This window comes from Doryrhamphus excisus, unplaced genomic scaffold (genome assembly GCF_037039965.1).
Source record: "Doryrhamphus excisus strain RoL-2023G ecotype Guam unplaced genomic scaffold, RoL_Dexc_Guam_v1.1 HiC_scaffold_84, whole genome shotgun sequence".
NCBI lineage: Eukaryota > Metazoa > Chordata > Actinopteri > Syngnathiformes > Syngnathidae > Doryrhamphus > Doryrhamphus excisus.
Window position 1 is genome coordinate 2282 of NW_027621884.1, and position 26576 is coordinate 28857.

Below are 26576 nucleotides of genomic sequence, written 5' to 3' on the forward strand. Positions count from 1 at the left end.
AATTAAGCGACATCATTCACCACCGTAACGACCAGGTGCTGTTTATCAAATTGGGAAAAACGGCAAACCGGGGTGATCGTGAGATCACATCGCTGGGCAAGGCATACAGCCAGTTTGAACAGTCGTCAGTCGTCATTTGACCCGGGAGGTTTCGCCGTGATCCGTTCTGATGCTTCTGATCGCCCGTCTGAACAACACCGGGATTATTTGCCGGCCAGGATGCTCAACGAATACGTTTACTGTCCACGGTTGTTTTATCTGGAACATGTCGATGGATTGTTTGCCCACAACGAACACACGCTCGACGGGCAACGGGTTCACCATCGCGTCGACGAAAAACCGACGCCGCTACACTCACCCGGTGACGATTCTGAACATTCGGACCCGGAACCTGAAACGATTCACGCCCGCAGCGTCACTTTGGCCAGCGAGCGCCATGGGGTGATCGCCAAACTGGACCTGGTCGAATCGACTGGCTCGATGGCAACGCCGGTGGATTACAAACGGGGCAAACCCAAAGTATCCGACGACGGGTCGTTGACCGTCTGGGATCCGGACAAGGTTCAATTGGCCGCCCAGGCATTGGTGTTGCGGGATAATGGTTTTGAATGCGACGAAGGAGTCATCTTTTTCAATCAGACGCGACAACGTGTTCGCGTACCGATCGACGAACCGTTGTTACAATTCACAATCGATTCAATTCGGCGAGCCGACCGGGCCAGACAGGCGCGCCGCATGCCGCCACCTCTGGTCAACAGTCCGAAATGCCCGGGCTGTTCACTCGTCAGCATCTGTTTGCCAGACGAAACATCGTTTTTCTCGAATACAGAAACCGGTTCAACAAACCATGAAAAAGGTGGCCAGCGGGTAAATGGCCGGACTCAATCGTGGCTGTTCGACGTCGGGCCCCGGTTTGGTGCAAACCGGTATGACCCGCTCCAGCCGGCCAGGCGGCCACTGCGACAATTGTTGACTCCGCGCGATGAACGGCGACCGCTGTATCTGAATCAACAAGGGCTGTCCGTTGGGGTTCGCAGTGAAGTCTTGCAAATCAGGGAAAAAGGCAAAACGATCCGGACGGTCCGGTTGCGGGATATCAGTCAGGTCAACTTGTTTGGCAATATCCAGGTGACCACGCAAGCCACTTCCGCGTTACTCGGCGCCGAAGTCCCGTTAATTTATTACAGTTACGGAGGCTGGTTTCGCGGCATGACTCAGCCAGTTGGTTTGAAAAACATCTTCTGGCGGCGCGAGCAATTTCGTAACGCGGACAACCGGCAGTTTTGCATTCACCTGGCGAGGCAACTCGTCAGCGGAAAAATTCGCAACCAGCGGACGATGTTGATGCGCAATCACGTTGAACCTCAACGGCCAACATTGAATTTGCTCAAACGCCTCTCGCGGGACGCGGAAAATTGCCGCGACCTGGATCGATTGCTGGGAGTCGAAGGGATGGCAGCACGAAGTTATTTTGAAAATTTTGATGGCATGCTTAAATCTCGCCACGGCGACCCAATGGAACCGGTCGTTTCAGACGTGTCCGACACGCCGTTTCGCCTGGATTTTCGTCACCGTAACCGACGACCGCCCCGGGATCCGGTCAACGCGCTGCTGTCACTTGGCTACAGTGTTTTGGCCAAAGATTTGACGATCGCCTGTGCTGCTGCGGGACTCGATCCGTACCTTGGGTTTTACCATCAACCGCGGTTTGGCCGCCCGTCGTTGGCGCTCGATTTGATGGAACCGTTTCGTCCGTTGATTGTCGATTCGGCAGTGCTCAGTGTGGTCAACCAGGGCATGGTGACCGAGCGAGATTTTATATCGGCCGGCAAAGCGGTTGCATTGACGACCAACGGCAGAAAATCGTTTTTCCAATGTTATGAACAGCGAATGAATCAGGTGATTACCCATCCGCTTTTCGGATATCGAGTCAGTTACCGCCGGATGCTCGAAGTGCAGGTTCGGTTATTGGCCCGGGTTTTGATTGGCGAAATACCTGACTATCCGGTCATCACGACCCGGTAAAGCGAATCGACGGCTGTCAAAGACGACGGCAAGCTCGGTTCGCGGTGTGCCGTGAGCCAACGATTCCCTCGAAAACGAATGCCGACGGGTGCTCGGGGGTTTGTTCCCGGCGCATGGATCGGCCTGAGCCAAAGGTTCCTTTCCAGCAAGCGTCGTGTGAGGTCGGTGTTCGTTGTTCCCGGCACATGGATCGGACTGAGCCACCGTTCCTTGGAAAACGAATGTCGACAGCGTTGCGGCTACCGCTACACATCGCGGTAAGCCGTTCTGGTGCTGAAGGCAACAGTGGGACAACAACAATTTCGAAGAATTTTGAATCAGTGGGGTATTGACTCCTTGTTCTGGTGCTGGGTGCAACAGAGGGACAATAACAATACCCACCGTCTCAGCCGTTCTGGTGCTGAGGGCAACCACAGGCACAACCCCAATGAGCCGAAGGGCGATAGCCCAATGGTACTTACTTTAAACTATTTTGGCTGCCGGCCGTAAAATCTGGAACTTTGGCACGGCATTTGCGCATCGATGATTTCTTTTCCTCAAAAGGAGTCATTTTGTCATGGACTTTCGTACGAAATCAGATGCTGGTCAATCAGATGCTGATCAGGAACAACAACAATTCGATCGCGCATTCGAGCTTCTTCATCAACTCGTTGACTTCGAGGAAGCCAATGAGCTTTTTGCTCAACGCGCTCATACCGTCTACACCGCCAGTGTTGTCCTCTGGATGCTCGTTTACCAACGACTCAAGCCCGACTCGTCACTCGAAAATGCCGTCAAACACCTGGTCGAAACGAAACCGTCCTGCTTGCCCGAAAACAAACGGCTCGACGAAAACACCCTTTCGCCCAATAGCGCCGCCTACAGCCGAGCTCGTTCACGCCTGCCACTGGAAGTAGCCCGGTGGTTTGCTGACGAAGTGAGCTCTGGCATCATATCAACAACTCAACCGAGCCTTGATGATCAGAGGGTGTTCCTGATCGACGGGACAACCATTTCGCTGGCTCCAGAGAAGTCATTGCAAATGGCTTTCCCACCAGCTTCGAACCAATTTGGCGAGGGAGTTTGGCCGATCGCTCTGTTGACGGTTTTTCACGAGCTGGCCAGTGGCTGCGCGTTACTGCCCCAGGTCGGAGCGATGTATGGGGAAAAAGCAGTTTCGGAAACGCAACTGGCTTGTCAGGGAATGCAGCAGTTACCAGAACATTCAATTATCCTTGGCGATGCCGGATTCGGCATTTTCGGAGTTGCCTACGCAGGGGTTCAATGGGGTCATGACGTTTTGCTGCGGATGAAGAAGTCGAACTTTGAATCGCTCCGTCGCCAAGCGAGTCTGCAAAGTGAATCGGAGCATCACCGATCGTACCAGCTGAATTGGAAGCCGACTGCTCAGAATCGCAAGACCCAACCGGATCTTCCTGAAGACGCGTCAGTTGAAGTGACCCTGCACGAGGTGGCGGTGACCGATACGTTGACGATTTATCTGGTCAGTACGTTGCCACAGGACGCGTTCACTCTGGCAGGGCTCTTCGAGCGTCGCTACGACGTTGAGATTGACATTCGCAATTTCAAAGTGGTTCTGGGAGCCGAACAGATCCGAGCCAGAAGCGTGGAGATGTTCTTGAAGGAACTTTATACATCGGTGGTGGCCTACAATCTGACGTGCTGGCTTCGCAGCGAAGCGGCGCGGTTGGAGCAGGTGGAACCGCGTCGGATGAGTTTCAAGCGAACCTGGACGACATTCCAGACGTTCCTGCTTCGTCACATGCACGCAGAGCCATCACGTTGGCGTAAGGCGTTTTCCCGGGCGTTGGAAATTGCTCGCAAGGACAAGCTGCCCCGGCGTCCCAATCGGCGTTTCAAACGCGAAGCATATCGCAAACGCCCGAAGGATGTCCATTTCGAAAAACGAACCAAACCGGCCAGCAAAATGAAGGACTCCGATGTAAAGTAAGTACCATTGGGCGCTAGCCCCGGTTAGTCTCAGTCTCAGCCGTTCTGGTGCTGGGGGCAACAGTGTGAAGCACTACGGCTACAGCTACACATGCGGTGAGCCGTTCTGGTTGCCGCTACAAAGAAGGGGTGTTGAATTCTGCGAGGGGCCAGGTGATTGAGAAAAGCCGGTTGGTGCTCGCAGTTTTGGGCGGTATTCATTTTAGTGGGCAATTGCGATAAATTTCTCGTTGGTATTGGCGAGACAGCATCGGCAAAGGGATTGAAAAGTCGTTCACGGTTCGTTAGCATGGCGAGGTGGTCGCAAGCACTGTCGCAAGTCCCGGTACCGGCGCGACTTGCGCCGGTGCTGTTTCCGCGGTTAACCAACCGCGGCCCCATTGAAGGTTTTTCATTTGCCCGATAGGTTCGCAGTTTTCGCTTGGTTTCCGCGGTTAACCAACCGCGGCCCCATTGAAGGATGCGGACGCCGAAATCTACGAATGTCCGTTTGATCCCGTTTCCGCGGTTAACCAACCGCGGCCCCATTGAAGGCGTGGAACAGGCCAGGCAGTTCGGCGGCGTTACGTGGCGTTTCCGCGGTTAACCAACCGCGGCCCCATTGAAGGTGACGACGAAGCTGAAGCGTCAGAATACAAAGAGTCGGAGTTTCCGCGGTTAACCAACCGCGGCCCCATTGAAGGGAGGCTGCGAGAGCGATCATGGGGCACGCCGACGCGTTTCCGCGGTTAACCAACCGCGGCCCCATTGAAGGTCGGAAATCAAAAATTCACCGTCGCTTTTGTACATCGGTTTCCGCGGTTAACCAACCGCGGCCCCATTGAAGGGCCAGCACCAACTCCGTCGCAAGGCTTTTGGTGTTTTGTTTCCGCGGTTAACCAACCGCGGCCCCATTGAAGGTTTTTCCAACCAGGCGAACGGGATCGTGCGCTGGTACGCGTTTCCGCGGTTAACCAACCGCGGCCCCATTGAAGGCATCAGAGACCCCGAGCGAAAAATATATTTCGCCATGCCGGGTTTCCGCGGTTAACCAACCGCGGCCCCATTGAAGGATCCACGATGTATCGATCGCCAGTCAGGTCCACCGCGTTTCCGCGGTTAACCAACCGCGGCCCCATTGAAGGTTAGCTTCATTTTTCGTCCTCTGAAAATTGCTTCCGGGTTTCCGCGGTTAACCAACCGCGGCCCCATTGAAGGGATGACCAACGATTCCCTTGGCTGGTGCGAAAGACAGGTTTCCGCGGTTAACCAACCGCGGCCCCATTGAAGGATAGCCGTGGCCGATCGTTTGCATTTACCGGAAATGTGTTTCCGCGGTTAACCAACCGCGGCCCCATTGAAGGTCGGGACTGTTTTTCACGAAAATCCACTAGTGCCCGGGAGTTTCCGCGGTTAACCAACCGCGGCCCCATTGAAGGGTATCCCTGGCGGCAAGCGCTGCCATAGGTTTTATCGTTTCCGCGGTTAACCAACCGCGGCCCCATTGAAGGAGATGTATGCTTTTCGGTATCGACGCGATCCGTCCTTGGTTTCCGCGGTTAACCAACCGCGGCCCCATTGAAGGCGCATGATTGTAGGCGACGATACGGAGCAGCTGCGGGCGTTTCCGCGGTTAACCAACCGCGGCCCCATTGAAGGCGCCAGCAGACCGGCGTCCCCGATGTCTTGGTTGCGAGTTTCCGCGGTTAACCAACCGCGGCCCCATTGAAGGTGATCTGGCCCTGGTGAAATCAAAAGTATCGCAGCTGGTTTCCGCGGTTAACCAACCGCGGCCCCATTGAAGGGTTTCGCGGCCAACTGACACGCACGTTCCGATTAACAGTTTCCGCGGTTAACCAACCGCGGCCCCATTGAAGGGCGTCAGTCGCTAATGTGTTTCGCCGGCCAAAAAAGTTTCCGCGGTTAACCAACCGCGGCCCCATTGAAGGCAGCCGTTTCTGTTTCGGCGTGGTCAGTCGGCGTCGGGTTTCCGCGGTTAACCAACCGCGGCCCCATTGAAGGATGCGAGAAGCGTCGCGTCACCTGCGCGCCGCGATGTTTCCGCGGTTAACCAACCGCGGCCCCATTGAAGTGCGCAGCGATCAACGAATAAAACGTCCCCGCAGTCATGTTTCCGCGGTTAACCAACCGCGGCCCCATTGAAGTTCGTCGGATTCGGCGAGCGGGGTCAATGTGCGGACCCGTTTCCGCGGTTAACCAACCGCGGCCCCATTGAAGTAAAATGATCGGCAAAAATAATGTGCTGCGGCGTGATGTTTCCGCGGTTAACCAACCGCGGCCCCATTGAAGTCAAAACTTGCCTGGCAAATTTCCAGAATTTCGCCAGGTTTCCGCGGTTAACCAACCGCGGCCCCATTGAAGTTTTTTCGCCGCCGATCTCGTAGGCTTGCTCGATTGCGTTTCCGCGGTTAACCAACCGCGGCCCCATTGAAGTAAGTGTTGCGCGATGAACGGTTCGGTTGTAAACAGTTTCCGCGGTTAACCAACCGCGGCCCATTGAAGTTTGGACGCTGTGCCGGCTGTGTTTATCGGTCCGGCCGAGTTTCCGCGGTTAACCAACCGCGGCCCCATTGAAGTTGACACGTCGCGCACAACGGTTGCCAGTTCTGGTGTCGTTTCCGCGGTTAACCAACCGCGGCCCCATTGAAGTTGCGCGCCCCGTGAGCCGATGGGCGCTAGCCCCGGTTGGGTTTCCGCGGTTAACCAACCGCGGCCCCATTGAAGTTGTCGCTGAGAATCGTTATTTCTCTGCGGCGACGAAGTTTCCGCGGTTAACCAACCGCGGCCCCATTGAAGTGCTGAAGTTTTGGGGATCTGATCATCATGCCCGACCGTTTCCGCGGTTAACCAACCGCGGCCCCATTGAAGTAAGCTTATCTGATGTCCAAAAAATCGCTACAAGGCCAGCGTTTCCGCGGTTAACCAACCGCGGCCCCATTGAAGTACTGGGTTTTTTTGATTTTTTTGAAAATTTTTCCGGCGTTTCCGCGGTTAACCAACCGCGGCCCCATTGAAGTTCGGAATCGGTGAACACATGAGAGTCGGGCGCATCAGAAAGTTTCCGCGGTTAACCAACCGCGGCCCCATTGAAGTTTTCGTCGGTCCGATAGTTTCCTCGCGAATTTTTCCCGGTTTCCGCGGTTAACCAACCGCGGCCCCATTGAAGTACTGGGTTTTTTTGATTTTTTTGAAAATTTTTCCGGCGTTTCCGCGGTTAACCAACCGCGGCCCCATTGAAGTATGTAAATCGAATCAAGCCAATGATTGTTGGATTGGCCTGTTTCCGCGGTTAACCAACCGCGGCCCCATTGAAGTTATCCTTTGCTTGATCAATTCCTGTCCGGATTCTTGCGTTTCCGCGGTTAACCAACCGCGGCCCCATTGAAGTCCTGTGGCGGAAGATCACTGACACCTGGGCGACCAAGTTTCCGCGGTTAACCAACCGCGGCCCATTGAAGTAACGCCAGTCCGCCGAACTGGTACCATTGGCCGGTCGAGTTTCCGCGGTTAACCAACCGCGGCCCCATTGAAGTTGCATGACGGTAGAGGATGTCACAGTGAAAATGAGTAGGTTTCCGCGGTTAACCAACCGCGGCCCCATTGAAGTGACTATCCGTTCGCTTGTGCGTGTGTTGCATATATCGGTTTCCGCGGTTAACCAACCGCGCCCCATTGAAGTTTTCAAGATCGCGGATCAATACGGCGGCCAGTGCGTGTTTCCGCGGTTAACCAACCGCGGCCCCATTGAAGTGAAGCGGGGGCTACGCTGTTGCCATCACTGACCGAGTTTCCGCGGTTAACCAACCGCGGCCCCATTGAAGTCTCGATATGCGGTGGACCTGACTGGCGTTCGGTACGAGTTTCCGCGGTTAACCAACCGCGGCCCCATTGAAGTTGCCGGCGCAGGGATTGGCTCTCTTGCCAACCTGTGTTTCCGCGGTTAACCAACCGCGGCCCCATTGAAGTTCTGGCCGGTATCAAATGCTACCGCTGACCCCGCATGATGTTTCCGCGGTTAACCAACCGCGGCCCCATTGAAGTCGGTCAGGTAGACGTTGACCAGCGGCTGTGTCAGGCCGTTTCCGCGGTTAACCAACCGCGGCCCCATTGAAGTCGTAAGATCATCGGGTTGACTGTTGGGATGACGCTCAAGTTTCCGCGGTTAACCAACCGCGGCCCCATTGAAGTCAGAGTCAACCAGCACATTGTCAACCGGCGGTCGCGTTTCCGCGGTTAACCAACCGCGGCCCCATTGAAGTTCGCCGACACACGACATGGTGTCATCGATACACGACATGTTTCCGCGGTTAACCAACCGCGGCCCCATTGAAGTCCGCTATCGCCGCCGATCGGTGATTCCCAATGTCCTGGTTTCCGCGGTTAACCAACCGCGGCCCCATTGAAGTTGCGTTCCTTGCCCGCTCCGTCTCCTTCTTCCGCTCGTGTTTCCGCGGTTAACCAACCGCGGCCCCATTGAAGTTGCGTTCCTTGCCCGCTCCGTCTCCTTCTTCCGCTCGTGTTTCCGCGGTTAACCAACCGCGGCCCCATTGAAGTAGGTAATGTCCTCGATCAGAGACATGGGACACGATGTCCCGTTTCCGCGGTTAACCAACCGCGGCCCCATTGAAGTACATAATGCGCATGCGTCACCCCTCGGTCAGCATGGGTTTCCGCGGTTAACCAACCGCGGCCCCATTGAAGTTTTTGTCGAGGAAAGTAACCGTCGGTAGTCGCCGAGTTTCCGCGGTTAACCAACCGCGGCCCCACTGAAGTTTGAAACTGTCCAACGGCAAAGTGCAAGGGATCGAAAGCGTTTCCGCGGTTAACCAACCGCGGCCCCATTGAAGTACGGGAATCTTCCAATGTTTGAGGCTCAGCGTCAATCGTTTCCGCGGTTAACCAACCGCGGCCCAATTGAAGCGGCGATTTGTTTTTCACTCTTATTAGCGATGATAGTGAGTTTCCGCGGTTAACCAACCGCGGCCCATTGAAGCTTTCTCGTGGGTCGACTGCGAAGGGCAACATCGACCGAGTTTCCGCGGTTAACCAACCGCGGCCCCATTGAAGCCCGTCCGCCGAGCAGTTTTTATGGGACGCGGAAAATAGTCCGGAATCGCTTGGGTTTTCGCACAACGCATTTTTGCAATGCAAAGGAACTCAAAACGGGATGACTGTTGTCGGGGAAATTGTTGCTGTCCGCAGCATGGACCTGGTCGCTGATCCCGCAACCACCACCAGTCTTTTTGAAAGTCAAATCATGCCAATGCCTGAAATGATTGGTCCTGCCCCGGGGGCGGATCCCGAAAAAATGAATCCTGACGAACAAATCAAATCGGCGTTCAAGCAAATGATCTTGTCGGCTGTCGAGGACAAGGACCTCGACATGAAAGCGACAATGAAAAAAATCGCCGAAATCATGAAGGCCCAGCAGAAGCTGATGGGCGTCGAGCCAGCCAACATTCCTGGCGAAGACAAGCCAACCGAAGAGAGCGTTGCACTTAAGCAACAAAATCAATTGCTTCAGGAACAAGTCGCCCAGTTCCAGGCGAAAGAAAAACAGGCGCAGCTGGTTGAAGATATTGACAAACAGCTTGACGCCGCAGGCTTGGTCAAGACTGACGGGCGGCATGTTTCGCAGCTGTTTATGGAACAGCTGCTGTCTGTTGACTCATCAGAAAAGCGGCTTGAAATGATTGCCGATCGAGCAGTCCTGGTTGGCACGAAAGCACCGGGATACCCACCCCGGGCGCCAGACAAGCCGGTTTACCAGCCGCCGCAAAAAACCGCTCACCGAGCAAATCGACGCAAAAGAAATGGCCAGGCGCCTGCTCGCAACCTGACAACTCACAACTTCACAAAGGGACTTTTAAATGTCAGACGAATTTCGATATCGACACGGCGAGGCCGCCCGGTGATTGCTGGGGCGGTTGCGTCGGACACCGTGATTGAGGTTGGTGACCTGGTCACCGCCGAGCCGGCCCCGGCGGCCGGGCAGCCAGACGACACAAACTTTCTCGGTGTGTCGCAGCAGCGATCGAGGGTCGGCGACACGGATCCATTGCGGGCCAATACAACAGGGGTCCATGAGTTCAACTGCGATTCGCAAACATTTAACCTGGGGGAAGCCGTCCGACCCGATGGCATCGACCCGCAAAAAGTCGTGCTTGCCACAGAGACAGGGCGTGGCATCGGTCGCGTCGCAAAACAGTACGCCGGCCCGACGACAACGGTGCTTGTCGAGATCGGCTCACGGGTCATGGGTCCTGTTATTCATGACTACATTGAACCCCTGCGTGGGCAATTCCGAAAATGCCGAACCTGCATCGCCAAGGATGATTGAATGTTCTGGCAACTGCTGCGTTCCCAGACAGGCCAGTTGCGTTTCCGAAACAGCTTTTTTCCCATACATCGCTCCAGCCTGGGGCAGTAGCCAGCTCGTGAAAAACCGTCAACAGAGCGATCGGCCAAACTCCCTCGCCAAATTGGTTCGAAGCCGGCGGGAAAGTCGTTTGCAATGACTGTTTTCGAGCCAGCGAAATGGTTGTCCCGTCTATCAGGAACGCCCTCCGGCCATCAAGGCCCGGTTGAGTTGTTGATATGTTGAGTTGGTGATAACGATGCCAACGAGTTGACGAAGAAGATCGAATGCGCGATCGAATTGTTGTTCTTCCCGGTCAGCATCTGGTTTCGGCGGCGTCAAACCCCAGCCCCCTTTCCACTGATGAATATCATCTATCGTATTACATACCCAAACGGCAAGATTTACATCGGCATGATCGCACAATTGGAAACGACCAGAAAAAAGTCGCGTCTTTCCGATAAAGGTTGATGCTACAACCACCATAACCCAAAGAAATCGCGACCTGTGAATATCGATAGCTCTTTTGTTTGATTGCTTCAAGTCTTTTCGGTAATCATGACTCGCAAGACGCACGCAAGTCTCGTGAAATTGATGGCCGACCGGGTATTTGCCCCCGGCGTACGGTCATGAGAATGATTCTCGCTCGCCGGTCGAACGCCATGGCACCGCTTCCCGGTTAACGTCAGGTGTACCGGCGGGTGTACCATCAGGTGTACCGGTGAGATTTTCGCCGAGTCAGAAAAACGCGTTTGGCGCTGATATATCAGAGTGGTCAGGGCCGGGATCGAACCGGCGACACACGGATTTTCAGTCCGTTGCTCTACCAACTGAGCTACCTAACCAGATTTTGTTCGGTTGAACGACAATCCAACGGAACAGCAATCCGACAGCGACGCTGCGATATTGTAGCACCTGAAAAGTCCATTTCAAGCCGGATCGCATATCAAACCCGATCGCGTTGATGTGTCGGCCGGGGTGGCGCCGGGCGAAAACATTGGACACTGTCAAGTTGTAAGTCGACTTGTTGATCGCTGGAAATTTTATCGCACACCAATTGTACCGAATGTTCCAATGTTTCAGGTCAATCGCCACTCGGGCATTGACCAACATATCGGCTGACGTCGTTTCGACTTCTGACTTGAGCGATATTTCCGGCTCGCTGTCGGAACTGACCAGATTGCCAACCGACGTGTTGTGCAGCGTCTGGCCGAGAATTTTCAGGTGCGCAATTTCGGCCCCTTGCTCTTTTAAATGAGTACCGATCCGGTCGACGATTTTCAGCACCAGGTCGTCCAGATCAAATGGCGGTTCACGTGATGCGGTCAGGCGGCAATTGTACCAACCCAGTTCGGCTTCGCCGTCGGCATAAATCTGGTAATCGATTTCCATTGCACCGGCGTGAACCGGGGCTGATTCGCGAGCGACGGCCAGCAATTCATCGAAACCCTCGCCGGTTTTGGCGCTGCAAAAACGGACCGGTTTCGAAAACCGGTCGTTCAACAGACCGGCCAGGTCATGACGCTGGTCGGTCGAAAGTTGATCACACTTGTTGACAAAGATCGCGTCGGCTTCTTCGATCTGTTTCAAAAAAATATACTCGGCTTTGGGTGAAAATCCGGCGTTGGCCTGGCCGCTTAGAATGCGCTGGCCGTGACCGGGCTTGAGCAACACGATCAACGGACCGATTTCAAACCGGTCCTGATACAATTGTTGAAACGGCTGGATCACCGTCGCTGCCAGGTCGGTGCAACTGCCAACCGGTTCGGCAATGATCCAGTCGGGCATGTTTTCGCTGCCCAGGGAATCGGCGGTCGAGACCAGTTCATCAAAATTACAACAAAAACAGGCTCCGGCGACTTCGCCAACAGAAAACCCCTGGGCACGCAAAGACCGCGTATCGACCAGGTCGTATGCCTGGTCGTTGGTGACCAGGCCGACCGCTTGGCCCGAATGCATCAGATGCCCGGCCAGCCGAGCGATCATCGAGGTTTTGCCGGCCCCCAAAAACCCGCCGATCATCAGAAAGCGGACTTTTTTCATGGCGGTTGGTCGTCGTGAAATCAAGGTGACCGAACCAGCGGACGGAGAGGGATTCGAACCCCCGGAGCAGTTACCCACTCGCCGGTTTTCAAAACCGGTGCCTTCAACCAGACTCAGCCATCCGTCCAGAAGGAATACGAAATATCGAAAATCAAGCCGGGTCGATTGTAATTTACCCGACCGCCGGGGCCAAGTCGGGTCTCGCCAGGCCCGAAGCTCGTGATCGGGGCGCTGTTTTCGCACCCGAACCGTCCTGGTGAATCATCACCTTGAATCAACCCCGGCGGATGGAAGAGCCCGAAAGAAAATCTGGACCCGGAAAACCGAACGGTAGCCCAGTACAATTCTTCCGGTTTGCAAATCGACTCGCTCGGGAGTGCTGCGAATCCGCTTGTCGACGACCGCATGGTAACCTCTTTCGGAAAAATATCGATCAACATCGACAGCGCCAGCGGGTTTTCAACAGCGGGTCTTCGGTGTTGACACTGGCCCTTCCTGACAGGGCGTGCCGGGTGATAATGGGCATGAATTTGTCGCGGATCATGTCCACGACGCGGACAAACAGATCGGTGTGTTCAATTTCGTAACTGTCAAGTCGTTGCACCAGTCCCTGTCGTGCTCCGACAATGATTGCTTCGGCCAACGGCAACGGGTGCAACCGGTCAAACGTCCGGGGGTCGAGTTCAAGCGAACTTTGATATTGTAATTCCTTTAAAATGTTGGCTTCGACTTCTTCGATGGGGCCTTCGGCGTTGATAAAGTGGTAATGGTATATTTCCTGTAACGATTGCAGCGCATCCCAGGTTTGTTCCTTGAACACTCGATACCGCTGCAACGCTTTTTCGCGGCTCAAATCGGTCGAACGCAATTCCTGCAATGTTCCGATACCGGTTTCTTCGACTTCGCGGTTGTGTTGCGCAATTTTTTTTCCGCGCATCAATTGCCGTTGGATGCTGGTTTTTTCGCCGACGAACAACACCATCGCATGGATGGTTGGGCGCCGGAAGTGTATTGCCAACGGGGTGTTTGCGTATTCGTTATTGAGCAAATTGATTCGATGGACCAGTAATTTGAGACATTCAACTTGCACGCCCGTTCGCGGAAAACCGTCAAGAATCGCTCCGAGTCGGTACGGTTCCTTTAACAGTTCATTGAAAACGATTTCAACCACCTCCTTGTCACCGACCATCTGGCCCCGGTCTTTCAGGGCTTTCATTTCCGGTGAATCGAGCAATTCGCTGACGATCACCGGTGGACAAGTCAGACCGCGGGCCTGGGTGATAAAACTGGTATGAGTTCCTTTTCCGCTGCCCGGTGCGCCGCCGAGCAAGATCAGTTCTCTGGGAAACGTAAATTGTCGTGACCGACATTTTCTTCAAGTTTTTCCCAGACGCTTGAAAAAATCACCCGAGCGTCCTTGATTTCCAAATCGGACGAGTGATCGGCAGCCGGTACGATCGGGTTGGTTTGTGCGGGTTCGCGACGCATCGTGGTTGACCAGGTTATCGGTGTTGGCGGAGTCAATTCCCGAATACTCCGGGACGAACCATTGTATCCGACGGAGCCGTTGAATGAGCTTGCGAATGCTATGGGCCGCCGTCGCGGAAATCGTCGTCGTCTCTGAAACGTTCCCGACCGTCTGAATCGTCGGGGGGGTCTTCAACCTTGATTTCGGGGGTCCCGTCGAGTCGGGTATCATCTTCGAAATTGCTGAACCGGACATCGGCGAAATCATCCAGTTCATTACGGATAATGAAATTGCCGTTACGATCCATCAGCAACACTTCACCTGGCACAGTCATTTCAAACGCCTGAGGCCGAACCGACACGCGCCGCCCGTTTTTCCCGACGTAATAATCGGCGACTTCACCGCCGAGACTGCTGACGACAATCGAGTCGGTTTCCACATCCGTCCGGGGTGCTTCGTGAACCGACCAACTGACGGGGTTCAAAAGTCGGGACGCCGCCGAAAAGCGAACCAGGTCAGCTTCGCCGAGCGACGATCGGGCATACTCGACAAAACCGGCCGGATTTGGGGCCCGTACCGTCAAATCGACCACCGGTCGAAACAGTTGTAATTTAAATGAACCAAATGAACGCAAGGGCGCTTGAAAGCCGGCGGCCAACACGCCACGATCGTTCGCCGGTCCCCCGATGGCGACCTCTGTTGTCGGTTCGCTCCACGGGCTCGGTCGGGCGAATGCCAGAAAATCGATCGGCCGGCCGTCGATTTTCGGCAATGATTCCTGGTATTCCTGGCTGCGCTGACGACGAATTCTGGTTTGAACTTCCGGGGCAAGCATTGAATTCGTAACCACCCGCCGTTGGATCGATTCCAGACCAGGGCGTTGTGATTTATCTGAATCGATCCGGCCACCGGGGCCGAAGCTTCCCGTTGGACCGGAAGTTTCGCGGAATTGTTCTTCAACCGATTCCCGGTCGGCTCCCATGATGTCTGCAATCTCCGTCGGCCGTCGGCGCGGTGGCCGGCGGCTGGCCAGGCCAGCGGGTGTTTCGATGTTGGGATCAGCGACCCAGACACGAACCCGGTACTGGTACGTTGCACCGGCCTGAGTAAAAGGATCAAAAAATCGGATCAACTTGTATTTTGAATCGGGTTGTTCCTGGATAAAAACCCGTCCGGTCTCACCGGCCGTTTGAATATGTGGTCGCGAATCGTCATCGCGGCGTTGGCCTTGCCGATGTCCCGGCAACGCCAAGCCTGGCCCGCGAGTCGGGGAACCGGCTGACGGGTCGGCGTCAAAGTCAAATTCGGCATCATCCGCGGAACGGCCTCCGGGTGTTTCATCCAGGGCGACCGGGTCGATCAAAGTTGCGTAATCAAATGGTTGAAGATTCGGGTGAACCGCGAACGATTGATAATCGGCATTGACGATTGGGGGCAACGGGTGAGTCAACACCGCGTGTGTATCACGGGTTTGAGCAAATTCAGGCGCAACCCGGAGCGGCGCATAGCGTCGGCGGATCGAATTGATTTTTTCAGACATCGGTACCCACGGTTGCCAATTACCGTCATCGCCGCGGGAACGTCGCTGAATTTCCAGATAAACGTAATTGGGACGGTCTCGTGGTGGATACCAGGCTTGCGCGTCGCGCAGAGCCGCATCAAAATCCCGCCAATGAGTTTCAAATGGAACCAGTCCCTGGACACACACCATCGCCTGATTCCGCAAGCCGATCGACCGGGCGTTCCAGCCCTGGACGGTCGGATCCAGAAATGACCAGGGGCGGAACGATCCGGGTAATTGCCCCAACGGCCGGCTGGGCGCGGTGATTCCCGAATCGCTGTTAATCACCAATTGGCCGGAAATGGGAAAAGCCCGGATATCGGTCGGCGGTGCCAGTGGCGGGTCGCTGCGGCGTCCGCGAGTCGAAATGCGATGCCCGAGCAACACGCCGGTCGAAAAACGTCCGGCATCGACCGGTTCAGCTTCATTCGTTTTGATGGTCTGCAACGAATCCGTGTTGGCTTTACGGTGCTCGCTGATGCTTTTCCATGACTGCGCGTCGTTGAAAATCTGCGCGACTTGACGGTTTTCGCGATCGAGTTGATCTGGGGTCAGCTGAAACGTTTTTTTACCAAGGCTGCCGTATGCGAAATAACCAATTCCTGCAACGACACAACCGAACAGTAGTTTCTCGAAATGAAGCTTCAGCAGGTCACCGAAGGTTCCGCTCGAAACGCTGGACTTGGCCATCGAATGTATCCTTGTGAAAAACGTTTGAGTCTTTGATAGGTAGCTGGAAGCTTGACAAAATCCAGTTTGCCCGAGGCCAACGGCTGATCCTAACGGGACCGAAGGCTCGGCGAAGTGGTTGAAACGGCCGGTCCGCCGGGCAGTTCACCCGATTCGCCATCGGTTTCGGGAGGTGTCTGATTCAAGGCTTTGAAATCGACCGGGTTATAAATTTTCACCAGGCCGTAAAATTCGACCGGTACGTAATAATCGGTACGGGTGTCAAGCCGGAAATCGATTGACGCCGTGTCGCGATTTCCCGATGGCGATCGAAAAGGAGTGGCTTCGGCGCCGCCGGTTTCAGTTTCTCGGAATTGATCGGCTTCCCGGTATCGATCGGAAGATTGGCCGCCGACACCGGGTGAAGCAGTTGCGGCGCCATCGCCGGTTAACGATTTGAAATGAATATCACCTCGCGCCGTCAAATTTCCATCATGCGGCACGTGCCGGTTGATCCGCACCTGTCGAATTTCGATTGGCAGTTCACTGTTGTTGCAGGCCGCCAGGAAATCGACGATTTTTTTTTCGTCCATCACCAGGCCGATGCGAACCGGCAGGCGTTTGGCAAAACCGAGCAGCAGCTCTTCGTTTTTCCCAGCCGGGCTCGTTGGTCGGGTCGTTCGCCGGGAAGAAGCGGCGTTGCGGCGTCTGCCGTCGACCGGTGGTAATATACGACTCGCCGGCAGCGGAGCCATTTCCAGATCACCGTATCGATGATGGGCTGGGGAGTTGGCTTCGTTCGCCGATGAAGAAATTCCGCCGCCACGAGCCGGCGTTGGTGGCTTGGGCGTTGTGGCGGTCGGCGCCGAAGCGCCCGGCTTTCTCGACGCGCCGGACAAAGCCTTCTGTTCGGATCGCGATTCGATCTGGACGTTGGCTTCCTTTAATTTGATCTTGTCGGGTGACAACCATGCTTCGCGACCGGTCAGAACATGGTCGATCCGGCGGATGTTGGCTTGTTCGTATGAATCGGTTCCCTGGTTGACTTGCGCGATCACTTTGAAGATCGATTCGACGACCCACAAATCCTCCTGAAGCAGCATGATTTCATACAACGACGGTTCGCTTTGAGGGGGTTTGTGAGGGAATTCGGTTGTTTTCTTGTGCCACAACGACTGGTTGGCTGGTGCCCACTGCACCAGGCCGGTGAAATTGTCAGTTTCGTCAGTTGATTCGCCCGATCGCGCGGAAAAACGATTCCTTATCACGCCGCCGCCCAACCGTTCTGTTTCACCGGCACCAAAGCGGTTTTCATGGCCAGCCAGATCGCCACCGTTCCACCGGGTGTCGACGATGGCACTTAAGTTGACCATCCGCTGGCCGAGCATCTGTTTGTAAATTTGTCGCAACGCGGCGTTGGGGTCAAACTGACTGGGGTCGTACCCGAGGACATCTTCGGCTGATTGAAGCGCGGAAAATTTGTTGATAAAACCGTCATGGTTGATTTCTTCGGCTGGCCAGCGGAACAATTCGCGTTGTCGCGTGTATTGTCGGTGCCAGGTGTCGGCGGCCGATTTTTCGGACGATCTGACCAATTCGCCGGTTTTGGTATTGCTGATGGAATTGGGGTGCGGAACCGGCCGGTCGGCTGGCACGCCATCGGGTCGTTTATTACGAACGGCCAGCAGTTGTTGCCGGGCCGATTGGATCTTGCGTTCCTGGCTTTCGGTTTGTTGGGCGATCGGTCCTTGTGACGCATAAAACGCGCCCATCATGGCGACCGCAATCACGGCACAGCAAACCCAAAAGTAATGCTTTTTGAGCCATTCGATCGCTGGTTGCAATTGTTCCATCGTTTGATACTCAGGCGTTGGGTTCAGGTTTTTCTGTTACGTTCAATCGGGACGGGCAAAAATTGGCGCCGGAAAATTTTCACCGGCGTTCGAGCAAGACGATTAACCGCCGCGTTGGGCGCGACGGGTGCGTTGTTGTGCATTTTGTGATTCGGTGCGAATTTTTTCCTGTTCTTTTTCTTCTTGTTCTTTTTTTTCGCGAATTCGCCTGGCTTGGCGCCGCTGTTCGATCGTTCGTGGTGTCCAAGCAAACTGGACCGCAAAATCAAATCGCGAGGCCATCTGGAAATTCGGGTCGTCGGTTTCGGATGCACCCGGTGATGCGGATCCGGGCGCCCCGAAAGCGGGCCGTGTCGGCGCACCGATTTCGGTTTCGCCGGATTCCGAACGAAGGCCAAATGTCGAATCCGCCCCGGGGTTGACCGGGATTTTTACATTTTTTCTCTCGGCGATGTCCCAGATCAGCGTGGGGTACGCGACGCCCAGATCCGACATCTTGTAGATTTCGTCGGTTCGGTCAGCGCCCGGCAGGCGAATGTCCTTGTTCAACATGTCGTTGATCAGCGTTTTTATAACGTAAGACCGTTGGGCGCGTTCCGCCCTGACCGCGTCGCTGCTGTTGTGGAAATGATGCGCCCGAATTTCGATGACGTAACCGGGTCCTGAAAGCGCATCGGGGTCTTTGGCATTCGGCTGATTCCGGGCAGCGGCGGCGGTCGCGGGTCGCCGTCCTGCGGTTCCCGGTCCTGCGGTTCCGTCGGATCGGCAGCGGCTGACGATGCCTTGCCACCGAAAGCTTGCTGGTCGAATGCCGGTTTGGCCACGTCGTACCAGGACGCCAGATCACCAACGGGTTTCGAATCGATGTGATCAATAAAAAACTCTTTCCGGTTGCTGAACGGCAATACTTCGACGTCGATCGAATCCACCGTCGATGGCGTCTTCGCGGGGAATCGTCTGGTAAATCGCCGAAAACAAATCGATCCAGGTCTGTCGGTTTTCCGCCGTTTCGGTCATGGCGGAATTCAACTCGTTGACGTTCCCAAGGCGTTGGTTCCGGGTCCGGTCCTGATTGATCAAGCTGGAACTGGTCGTGTTCGTTGCGTTGATTTTCTTTTGCGCGTCATCCCAGGAAATTTTTCCGCCAAGTGTGTTATCGCCGGCGACCCGGTGCAGCGCCGAAGCGAGCGGCACGTAAGCCAGCATCAACCCCAGGCCGACCGTTGCGACGGTGGCCAGAACCCATGGTTTTTTGGCCCGAACCAGACGTTCGTGAACGAATTCCTGCGGCAACAAGTTGGTGTGCAGAGCGCTTTGTTGCAAACCTTGTAAACACAATCCGTAAGCCGGGGCCATCGCCAGTGATTTGTCTTTAAACCCGGGCTGAGAAATGATCTCGCCGCCGGTCAATTGATTAAATTCGTCCTGACGCGTGACTTTCAATTCGACTTGTTTTGAAAGAAACTGGCGTAATCCGGGCAATTTCGCGGCGTTGCCCAACAGCACCACATGGCTGTACTGAGCGTCGTTTTGAATGCTTTGGAAAAATTTCAACGATCGCTCGACTTCGGTCACCAGGTCCTTGTAAACCGACCGCATCGCCTGGAATACGGTTTTCTGGTCTTCGGCCCCGATGCGCGTTGCGCTTGAGCAATTCGGCTTTGGCGTACGTCATCTTCAATTCGCGGGAAAGTTGACGCGTGAAATGATTGCCGCCAACGGGCAGACTGCGCAGCCACAATTTGCGCTCGTTGGTGATAATCAAGTCCGTCGTTTCAGTTCCCAACATCACCACGACGACAAAATCCGATGGCGTTTGAAGATCCAGTTCTTGATGATCATCCCGATCGAACAAGTCGTATCGGATCACGTTGTACGTCGCCAACGGAGCCAGTTGCACCAGGTCGATTTCGATCTGGTGATCGGCAAACGGTTGCAACGCCCGATAAACGGCATCCCGCTTCATCGCAAACAGGCCAACATCAATTTCGCCGGTTTCTTCGGCGCTGGTTGACACGGACAGTTGCTGCCAGTCCCAGATGACTTCTTCCAACGGAAACGGGATCTGTTGTCTGGCTTCGAATTTGACGATGTCCGGCAACGTTTTGGCGTCGACCGGCGGCGGTTGAAAAAACCGGGACAACCCGGCCTGTCCCGGAACGGCGATACCCACCGATTCCTGGTAAATATCCTGGTTCCGCGAAAGAAATTTTCCCAACGCGTCGTGAACCAGATCCGCCTGGTCATCGCCGGCTTGCGACAATACTTTCGGGTATTCGACAAAATCGAATTTATCGGCGACAATTTGCCCATCGATGTTTTGGCATCGAAGCGCCTTGAGCGCACACTGGCCGATGTCAATCCCCCAAAACGCCTTGTTCTTTGCCATCAAGAATCCGCCGGAAAATATAAAAAGGGGTTCACGACAACCACCTGGCTGTCCGTACCCGCATCGAATGATGGGAGCCGGACGACCGAAATTGAACGTTCGGTGCCCAAAGTCAACGCCTTTCAGGCAACCACCATATTAAATACTATTGTCGAAACAGGCCACATGTCAACTTTTCGCCCTCAGTATGACCCCCTTATGGGCGGTCAAATCGAAAAAAATGGGGTCAACCGACATTTTCCGATGTTTCCCGCCTGCCCCCGGTGGATCACGGTACACGTTGGCAGCGATGCGATTGTCGCTAACCACGTCGCTGGTGGGGCACCGGTAAATCCGGCCGCGACCAACGGGAAACATGCGGTGAATACCATGCGACGACTAACCCCGCGAAACAGCACTTAACCGGGAAACCGGTTTTCGGTCGATGATCCGTAGTACCGCCGTTTTGTTGCCTTGCCAAAGCTGGGAGGATTTTCCGACCTGCGGTACCGGTGACGACGCCACCAGTGTTTTGTCAGCCTGGACCAGTTTGTGGCACCCGCAATTGCTTGCGTGCTGTCGACGGATTCCGACTTGGATCCATGTCGACGACGCACCCCAGGACGGCACCGATACGTTGTTGGTGGTTCCGACCATCAGTTCGGATTTGTTGCCGGCGGGTTTTCAAAATCGCATCGAACGCGACGGAGGACACGTCGTTTCGGGGCGGCTTGAACGCCATGCGATTGTTCGATCGGCTTTACAATCGTTGGCACCGATTGACGACACCGGCCCGAACCGCCGTTGCGGGAAAGCGGGTGGTCCATGCACGGCACCTGCCAACACAAATGAACCGTTTGCCAGCGATGGTATCGTCGACGACTTTTTTGCTCTGGGGTATGCGTTTCTTCAGGTCCGGTTGCTCAGCCGGACGTTACGGTATGCCGATCACCTGGACGAACCGCTTTTTTTAAAGCGATTACTTGAAGCGGTGGATGCTTTCCAGGCATCTCGGATGAAACAGGCCGACGTTAACACCGGTCCAACATCCGACATCGGCGGTGTCACTGGTAATCCGGTGGCCGATGATTCGTCAGCCGGTGTTCGTCAGCATCTCGCCGGCTGTTTTGAACTGTTACAGGAGGAACGAGAATACTTTTTTCCTGCCGAAGTTTGTCTGCTCGATCTGACGTTGTTGGCGCCGTCGACGATCGGGTCGGTCTTGAACGATCATCTGCGAAATTTTGCGGATCGGTCAACACCCACCAACTTGTTAGCCGGAGAACCATTGCTGAAACAAATCCAGCGTCAGAACCCCGAAGCGTTGAAACAGATCACCGCCGGCGACGAATCGGTGGGCGTGGTCCTGGGGAGTGCCGGGGATGAGTTTTCGACGGGCGTTTCAACCGGCGAATTGTCCACCGAAGCCTGGATCGATTCGGTGGCCAGTGGTCAACAGATCATCGAGACTTTGCGCGGCGATCGGGCCGGCGTTTATGGCCAGTCAAGTGGTGGACTCGATTCACGGCTCCCGTCGTTGATCGAATCGTTCGGGTTTTCCGGTGCGTTGCATTTGTCGTTTGATGGCAGCAAAATCCCGTTCTACCATCAACCGTTGATCGGCTGGCAAGGCCCCGACCGATCGGTCGTCAGCGCCGTTGCCGGACGTGTTCTGACCGCAGGAAATTCTGACGATTTGGTCAACCTTGGCGTGACCATTGGCGAGATGCTTGACGCCAATGCTTTTGCCGTGATTCCGTTGGCCCATTGGCCCGGACGGACGTGTGACGCGTATCAGGATTTGATCACCATGTCCCGTTATTCGGCGGTGCTGGGAAAGTTCGGTACGGTCGACCGTTTTTTTGACAGCCAATCCAGCGCCGGTGATTACGATGAATTTATTGCCGATGGCTATTTTTCCAATCACCTCGCCCGATTATGTCAGCAAGGCAAACGGGATGTGATTTCTGACAACGTTTCACGGTGGATCGATGAGTTTCAGGTCCGCCGGAATGAAGCGTGGTGGACCATGCTGTTTTTTCTGAAATCGGGTTGCCGGCCTCAAGCACCGTCGCATGGCGAGGACTGCTTGAAATCGGTTTCACCGCCGCCATTGTTGCCGCGGGCTGTCAAGGATTGGCACGATGTCAAAACGTTGGCCCGTCAGTTGGATGTTCCAGCAAGCCGCAGCCCGGACGAAACGGTTGCTGACCCCAATGTGAATCTCAGCGATACGTCAATTACGTGCCGCGACCGTGTCATCTGGAATCCGTTGTCATTTCCCCGCCGGGTGTTTATTGACCGGACCCGGTTGCCGGCGGGAATCAACTGGTCGACGCTCAAATCCGTCTATGCTGCGGACCCCGATGTTGGCGCCATTGTCGATTTGCCGTCGATGGGCTGGGTCAATGTAAATGCTCAAGCTGTCGAGTCGGCGCCAGCGGCGGGCCGGTCCCAAAAAACGACGGCGATGGTTTAAACGACGCGAACCCAGATCGCTGGTCGAGGGCCATTTGCTGCGCAATGAGTTTTTCGAATTGACGATCGATCCGGCGACTGGTGGTATGGGTTCATTGGTCAGTTACCAACACCGCCGAAATATTCTGTCACAACACATTTCGATGCGTTATCAAAACCCTCAGGTGGTGACCGGTGGGGTGGTGTCTTATGGTCAACCGGTGGTCGATTCGATCGAAACGTCGGTCGATTCGCCGGTTTGCGGCCGGATCCAATCGACGGGCCGGATCGTCGATTCGACCACCGCTCAACGCGAAGTAATTGCCCGGTTTGTTCAATGGACCACGGTGTACCGCGGCATGCGCACGATCGATATCGATATGGAAATTGAACCGGTCGAAGCACGTTTCGGCGACGACGCCTGGAACAGTTATGTTTGCAACCGGCTCGCGTGGCGCAGCGAAATGGCCGATGTGTATGGCAGCACGATGGAAACGCGTCGCCGGACCGATGCACCCCGTTTGGTATCACCCGACCTGGTGTACATTTCCGACGGCGCGCTGACCATCAGCCTGGCGACCGGTGGGCTGGCGTACCACCGCGTGGTGGACCGGCGAAAATTGGACACCTTGCTGATGGTCAAAGGCGAATCATGTCGCCGGTTCGGTTTACAGATCGGGTACGATGTCAAAAACCCCCGACATCAGGCGATCGAATTTTTGTCACCACCGCTCGTTACCGGCACGCCAGAATCCATGCCGCTTTCTGGTGACGGCTGGTTGTTCCATTTGAACCGTCGCCATGTGGCCGCCACGTCATGGCAACGGGTCCGGCGAACCGACGGGCCCGACAGCCTGGTCGTGCGGTTGATGGAAACTCATTTCCAATCCGGCGACGTCCGTATCACCGGACCATTACCATGGATCGCGGCGCGGAAAGTGAATTTAAGTGGCCAGGTCGAAATCAATCAACCGATCGACGACGGGGTGGCCGTGGTGGAACTGACCCCTGGTGAAATCGTTTCGGTGGAACTGTTTTGGTAACGATGATTGTCACGATCGACGGGCCATCGGGTGTCGGCAAAAGCACCGTCGCAAGGCGCCTGGCGCAACGTCTGGGCTTCGGTTTTCTTGACACCGGAGCGATGTATCGAGCGATCACTTTTTGTTCGCTCGAGGAAAAAGCGCCCGTTGGCAGCGAGGCGTTTAATAATTTGCTGCAAAAAATACGAATCGAAATCCGCGACGGCGAGGTTCGGGTCAACGGTCGTGACATCAGCGGTGATATCCGGACCGGCCGCATCAACCGGCACGTGTCTGAAGTGGCCGATTGCCCAACGGTGCGAAATCGATTGGTCGAAATGCAGCGACAAATCGCGTCGTCAGGAAAATTTGTGTGTGAAGGCCGCGATCAAGGAACCGTCGTGTTCCCCGACGCGATTTGTAAAATTTTTCTCACGGCCAGCGAACAAGTTCGCGCGCACCGGCGGGCGTTGCAAATCGGCGGTGACACCAAAGCGGAAGACGTGTTGATCGAACAACGACAGCGCGACCAGCGTGACGCCCAACGACCGACCGGCCGACTGGTTCCGGCCAGCGACGCGCACCTGTTCCATTGCGACGACTTGTCCGAAGACGACGTCGTGGACCGTCTGGAAGCGATGATTCGTGAAAAAATCGACCGGCAACCGCCGTGACTTGCCGTGATCAGGCCACTTTCCGGTTGACCGTTTCGCCGCTGGGCAATTTGATGTTCCACGCCAGACCGACCATCTGCATGCATCGGATAATCATCCAGCTGGTGTCGATTTGCCACCAACGCAAACCGTGCCGGGCGGACGTTGGAAACGCATGGTGGTTGTTATGCCACCCTTCACCGAAAGCCAGCAAGCCAAAAATAAAATTGTTCGTCGATCGGTCGCCTGATTGATAAGGACGTGAACCGAACACATGACAAATCGAATTGATGCTCCACGTGACATGGTGCGTCAACAGAATCCGCACCAACCCCCCCCACAACAATCCAAGAAACGCTCCCCAGCCACAATTGGCCAATGTGCCGCCGATCCACCAGTGGTAACCAAATCCGATGGCCGATGGAACCGCCAGGCTCACCAGCACAAACAGCCAGTAACACCGGTTGCACCAAACCAGCAAGGGGTCTTTTAACAGGTCGGGAACGTAACGTTCCAATTCCGGACGCGACCAGTAACCGGCGAACAACCAGCCGACATGCCCGTAAAACAGACCTCGCACGGCGCCCAGGACGCCTGAACCGTGCAGATGAGGCGAATGCGGGTCGCCTTCCTGGTCGCTTTGACCGTGATGACGGCGGTGAATCGCACACCAGATCAGCGGTGCGCCTTCGACGCTTAATGCCCCCATGCTCATCCAGAACAACCGCACCCAAGCATACGTTTCAAACGACCGGTGGGACATCAACCGGTGAAAACCGATGGTGATCCCGGTCGATGTGATCGCCCAGCCGGCAAGTAGCATCACCAGATACGGCCACGCCATCAAACCGTATTGCCAGGTAATGGCGATACCAACCCCCAATCCGATCAATGGCATCACCACCGCCATCGCCATCGCCAGTTTCTGTAACGCCGGGGCCGTGGGAATGGTATGACTGAGGTCAGTCTTGCCACGATCGACCGCCGCGATTTCACTTTCGGGGATTTCGATCGTTGGCCGGCGCGGTTGACCGGCCGTTGGGTGATCGGATTGACTCGCTTGAGCGCCCTGGTTTCGAAGTGGTGGCGGAGCCAGTTGAGTTGACATAAATGTTTCTTTCGCAAATCAGGAACTGCCAGTGGCAGATGGGAATTGAAGGTAAATTTCAACGTTGCTCAGGCAATCGAAGCCAACGGTTATACGAATTACTGTCACATTGGGATATGCGGAATCGCCCGTTTCGACCAATTTCCACCGAAATAATTTGTTTTTCGCTCGAATCATCGACTCGACAACGAATCAACATCGACCAATATCACCACCAAGCGGCGTTTTAACGGATGCTTTTTACGCAAAAACTTTTTGCCAGCATCGGTCGCCAAACCATTCAACGCGAAAATGACCGAATTTTTGGCTAAACCTTTTCTTCATTTCGGCGAAACTTTTTCCGGGTTCGATGAATTACTGAAGTGGACCCCAATTATCGGACCACCGGCTTCGATAGAAAGAATCCGTGGAATTGGCGAGCTGGTAGTGGTTAAAAAAAGTGGCCCGGGACCGTGAGTGAAGCTTGCGAGCGGCAAATGGTGGATTTTTTGAAGCGAAGCGGCCACGGCGTCAATCTCAAGGCCGTCTTTGTTGCGCGTCGGCTGTTGCTTTTTCACAAAACTTTTGCGTTACACAGAAAGAGCCGAGCCAAACGGATTTTCCAATGGCCCGACGGCCAGGGTCGTGTTGGTGGTCATCGGGAATTCTTTCGCAAACTGGTTGACCTCGTCCAAGCTCACTTGCTGATACTGGCGCACCGAATCGGCAATGGATTCATATGGCTGACCCACGAGCCAGCGGGCGCCAAGCGAAAACAGTCGGTTGCCTGATTTTTCACTGCCCAGGATGATCTGCGCCTCGATCTTTCGTCGTGCCAGCTCCAATTCGTTTTCGGCAAACCCGTCGGTGGCGATGTCTTGTTGCAACGATTGTAAACGATGCAGGTTTTCTTCGGTTTGTTCGGTTTGCAGCACAAAAAATTCATCACCGCGCCGACTCCCTGATATTCAAACGTTCCCGCGCCGGCGGATTCCGCCCGGCCGGTGTCGATAAATTCCCAGAACAAACGGCTGCCACTTTCACCGCCGTAAATTACACTTG

The 26576-nt window shown here is 55.1% G+C and overlaps 2 protein-coding genes across 2 annotated transcripts; both read left to right on the forward strand.

Moving 5' to 3' along the window:
- Positions 1–219: 219 nt before the first annotated feature.
- Positions 220–2025, forward strand: LOC144898104 (CRISPR-associated exonuclease Cas4/endonuclease Cas1 fusion-like). The gene has a single exon (XM_078788981.1). It carries the CDS (start codon positions 220–222, stop codon positions 2023–2025), a length of 1806 nt encoding a protein of 601 aa, XP_078645107.1.
- Positions 2026–23797: 21772 nt separating this feature from the next.
- Positions 23798–24448, forward strand: LOC144898105 (cytidylate kinase-like). Its single transcript, XM_078788982.1, has one exon. The coding sequence runs from the start codon at positions 23798–23800 to the stop codon at positions 24446–24448; it is 651 nt and encodes a 216-aa protein (XP_078645108.1).
- Positions 24449–26576: the final 2128 nt, after the last annotated feature.